We start from the raw sequence: 4,209 nt of genomic DNA, 5'->3' as shown, positions 1-4,209 counted from the left end.
CCTCCTCTCATGTCTAATGTACGTTTTGAAAGCTGTGACTGCAATTTCATTGAGCATAAACTCACAAACAATAAGAGAAATATTCATTGATTAGCATGTTAATTAAGTTCTAAACCTGAAATATACCAGCAAAGCGATAAATGATTCTACTTCGTTAAAAAAAAATGATTCTACAATATTCCCTATCTACGGGCCTGGTTGTTTTTGTGTGTGTGTGTGTGTGTTTTTTAAAGAAACTAAATGTTTTTTAATTATTTTTTTATAATAATTACATAATTTTTATAAAAAGGGAAAAACAAAAAAAAAACTATTTTTGTGTATTATTTTAAAAATTAAAAATAGTAGATTTTGACGGAAAAATTCTAAAAAAAGTTCTATCATAAAAACAATATTTTCCCTTTTAACTTTAAACACACTATTCTAAAATTCTTTACTGAAGTGCTTTTTCACCTTGAATCTATACAGACTTGAAGCATTTGCGAAGCAAAGGGGATTCAATATTCCTTATTTAAAATTGTTTACTGATGTCTTTATCAATCTTTATATTTTATTATATCTTAGTGCTTTTTTTTACTGCAAATCCAGACTCTGTACTCATTCCAAACTTCAAACTTAAGCAAAGCTAAATGCTATATTCTTGTATTTCTGAATTTCTTATTTTAATTTATCCAGTACTCCTTAAATAAAGAATGTTCAACTTAGCGTGAAAGTGTCTTTCTATTAATAATTAATAATTTATTTATTTTTAACTCTGAATTCTGGACTCCCTAGCATTCATAATTCATATAAGGCAATTGCTATATTCTTGAAATTCTGAATTTATAATTCAAACTTAAAGTACGAGCTAAGTGATTATTGTATTCCATATCTCAAGTATTAAGTCATCTAAACACCCACCAATTCTTCAATAGCATTGTTGCACCATGATTGTTAACCCACAACTCACCATGAAGTTTACACAACTAGAAGAAGCAATGCAAACACCACATAATCCACACCCCAAGATTCAAAGGGTAACACATTATCTCAGAGATCGAAAACATTTTACCATGCATTACTCGCCCAAGTTAGTGTCCATTGGTCCCATCCATCATGGAGAAAAGAATCTTAATCTCGGAGAACAATACAAGCTTATGTGGGCATCAATGTACCTCAAACGCAACGAACAAAATCCACAAACTCTATACCAAAAAATTGCAGAAAAAATTGAGCAACTGAAGGATCTTTTTGCTAAGGATGTTATCGAAGGGTTCCATGATAATGAAAAGCTATCGTGGATGCTATTTGTGGATGGATGTTCTCTGCTACAAATATTGGATGAAGGGAACCTTGATAATTCAAAAAAAATGAATGTCAAGCTTGATCAACTTGCTCTTGTGCGGCAAGATGTGCTCTTGTTGGAGAACCAGCTTCCTTATCAAGTGCTGAAACTTTTATCAGTCCGTGAGAATGATGCAAATCTGTTGAAAATCATGAATAAGTTTCTTCAGTGTCATCATTTATCGCCTGTTAGACCCCATCAAAGTGCTGAAAAATGGGACGTGGATAAGGATCAAGACAGGTATAATCAGAGCAATATTCTCTCAATTGTTGAGATTTGATTTAAATTTTATTATATAAATGGGCAGCATGTCAGTTATAAAGTTATCTATAATAGGTAATCTGACCTTCATTTGCATGAAACTAATTATGTCAACTAGATATGTGACCTCCTCGCATGAATCATATATATGATTTCCTCACATGGCAATACTAATGTTGTTCCAAGGCTACCTTTAAATTTTATATAAAACCACTTCCCGTTAAACCCGACTAGCGGGTGTGAGGTAGAGACAATCTTTGTACGCAGCGTTACCTTTGCATTGCAAAGAGGTTGTTTTCTGGATTTGAACCCATGACCTTTCAGTCATGAAAGAACAGCTTTACCACTACTTCCGTTCTCCCCTAATAAAAAATCACTCCTCCTTATAAAAAATCCCACTAACGAATGTGAGGTGGAGGTATAAGTATGCTATAAACTTATATATATATATATATAGAGAGACTGTTCTGCCCTTGAGACAGAGATGTCTAGCCCAGCTAGGCTAGTACATTAATATTGGATCTGATGTCCTCTCCAAGGTATCTACGAGGGAGATACCCTTGAGTTAAAGAGATCACTGTGCACTGAATACTATAACGGCATTAGCCAATGGGGTGTGTGTGTGCACAGTGACAGCATAACAATAAGAGAGAGAATGTGTGTACCTTTAGGGTTTGCCCTTGTATTTATAGAGATTACCTGTAGGTAGTGTGGACGGGCTTTTGGTTGCTACGATGAGGATCCAGCCTTGATAGCTATGCTGTCACATTAAGATAAGTATGGATTGATTAGCATCAATCCATATCTTGAATTGCCCCTTGTTGGGCTTGAAACTTAATGGGCCCATTATACGAGTTCATAACAGAGACCAATCCGAATTCGAGTCAAACAGCATTGTAAGGGTATAACTCTGTGTATCAAATGAGCGAAACCACTGGTCAGCTGGAGCAACCTATATCAATTGATCCATGCTAATGGTGGTAAACATGTTATATTTTTTATGCAGTGAAGAAGAGTACACAAGCATTACTCTAACCGAAGAAGAGACTCAGCAACCCCACAAGGAGTCACCCATTCATCTTCTTGATCAGCTTCGCAGAGCTATCCTTCATGATCCTCCTGCTAAGGAAGCCAAAAACCAGGATCGCAAGCAGAAAGGTATGAGAAACAATAAAGGCAACAACAAGAATGAAGACAACGGCATGATAACATACAGAAACATAAAGGAGCTGAGAGCAGCAGGGATTAGACTAAACAGCAGCAAATCACGAAGGCTAAGAGACATCAAATTCTCTTGTGGATGGTTATGTGCTGAATTGAAGCTTCCAGTGATCATCGTCGACGACACAACAGCTCCTACGTTTCTCAATTTGATAGCATATGAAATGTGTCCAGATTTTGAGAACAACTATGAAATATGCTCCTTTGTGGCATTCATGGACTCACTTATAGACCACCCTGATGATGTGAAGGAGCTTAGATCAGCAGGGATTTTGCTCAATGCTCTTGGGAGCGATGAAGAAGTGTCAAAGCTTTTCAATACCATAGGCACTGACTTGGTCCCTGACATGGATAAGTACGCTCATATTAGACCTCAAATTGAGAAACACTATAGGAACAAATGCAAGACATGGATAGCTCTTGGTTATCATACTTATTTCAGTAACCCTTGGGCATTCATTGCCTTCCTTGCTGCTGTTTTTGCTCTTCTTCTCACTTTCATCCAAACTTTGTTTGCCATTAACCCCGCTAGCTAATTAATTCGCTCACTATGTGAACCGACAGACTGTATAATTATAATGGAAATAAATTTTCTGCGTGATTTTTTACATTATTGTTGAGTAACAGGATCTTGATCATTTATATATAGACAAATTAACTATTATCTTTTTGTCACTCTCTATCTTAATAGTTTTTCTTCCCCTAGTGTCTCATTACTATTGATTTGTCTATGAATGATTAATATATGATCATTTCATTACTATTGATTTGTCTATGAATGATTAATATCTTCTCAAATGATCATGTTAAATTACATAGGAGAAGATCCATTCCCAACTACAGTGATATGTTTGTGTGGTGCTGCATTGAATAAATCTATTGCTGTGTTATTTGAATTTTGTAATAAAAAATGCATAAATCCGTATAAAATGCATTGAATACTTCTGATTGCATATAATTAACTCACAAGAGTTATGTTATGGAATATATCCATATATTAACTACATATTCAAGAATTCTTTAAAGGATAATGACTCTATTATCCTAACAACATGAAACAATAAAGATAATGAGGATAGAACCACTATCCCTACATAAAAGGAGTTGAATCCTACACCAACTGAAAGATTTACACAGCCCAAGAGGTAAATCCTATAAATACAAGGCTTAAGACCCCCAGGTACACATTCTGAACTCATTTACTACTTCTGCCCACACTGTGCACACACTCATGCCTCGGCTATAAGCCTTTTGCTTGTACACAGTGATTGAGATATTGACTATCAGCCAACCAAGATACCTATTTTTAGGATATCTCTAAGCGCATACCCTACAGGAGTAATCTACGGTTCTCTAGGACCGAACATTGGCGCCATCTGTGGGGAGCGATAAAATTCAATTCCCAT

General features: G+C 35.5%; 1 protein-coding gene across 1 annotated transcript; it reads left to right on the top strand.

The window, feature by feature from the left end:
* Positions 1–923: 923 nt before the first annotated feature.
* Positions 924–3,339, top strand: LOC133308058 (UPF0481 protein At3g47200-like). Its single transcript, XM_061508637.1, has 2 exons — positions 924–1,561; positions 2,589–3,339. Exons 1-2 carry the CDS (start codon positions 924–926, stop codon positions 3,337–3,339), a joined length of 1,389 nt encoding a protein of 462 aa, XP_061364621.1.
* The last annotated feature ends 870 nt before the right edge of the window (positions 3,340–4,209 follow it).

The sequence above is a fragment of the Gastrolobium bilobum genome, unplaced genomic scaffold (assembly GCF_033153095.1).
Source record: "Gastrolobium bilobum isolate Gb01-03AN ecotype WA unplaced genomic scaffold, APGP_CSIRO_Gbil_v1 utg4103, whole genome shotgun sequence".
NCBI classification, from domain to species: Eukaryota; Viridiplantae; Streptophyta; class Magnoliopsida; order Fabales; family Fabaceae; genus Gastrolobium; species Gastrolobium bilobum.
This window is presented reverse-complemented; position numbering and strand designations above follow the sequence as displayed.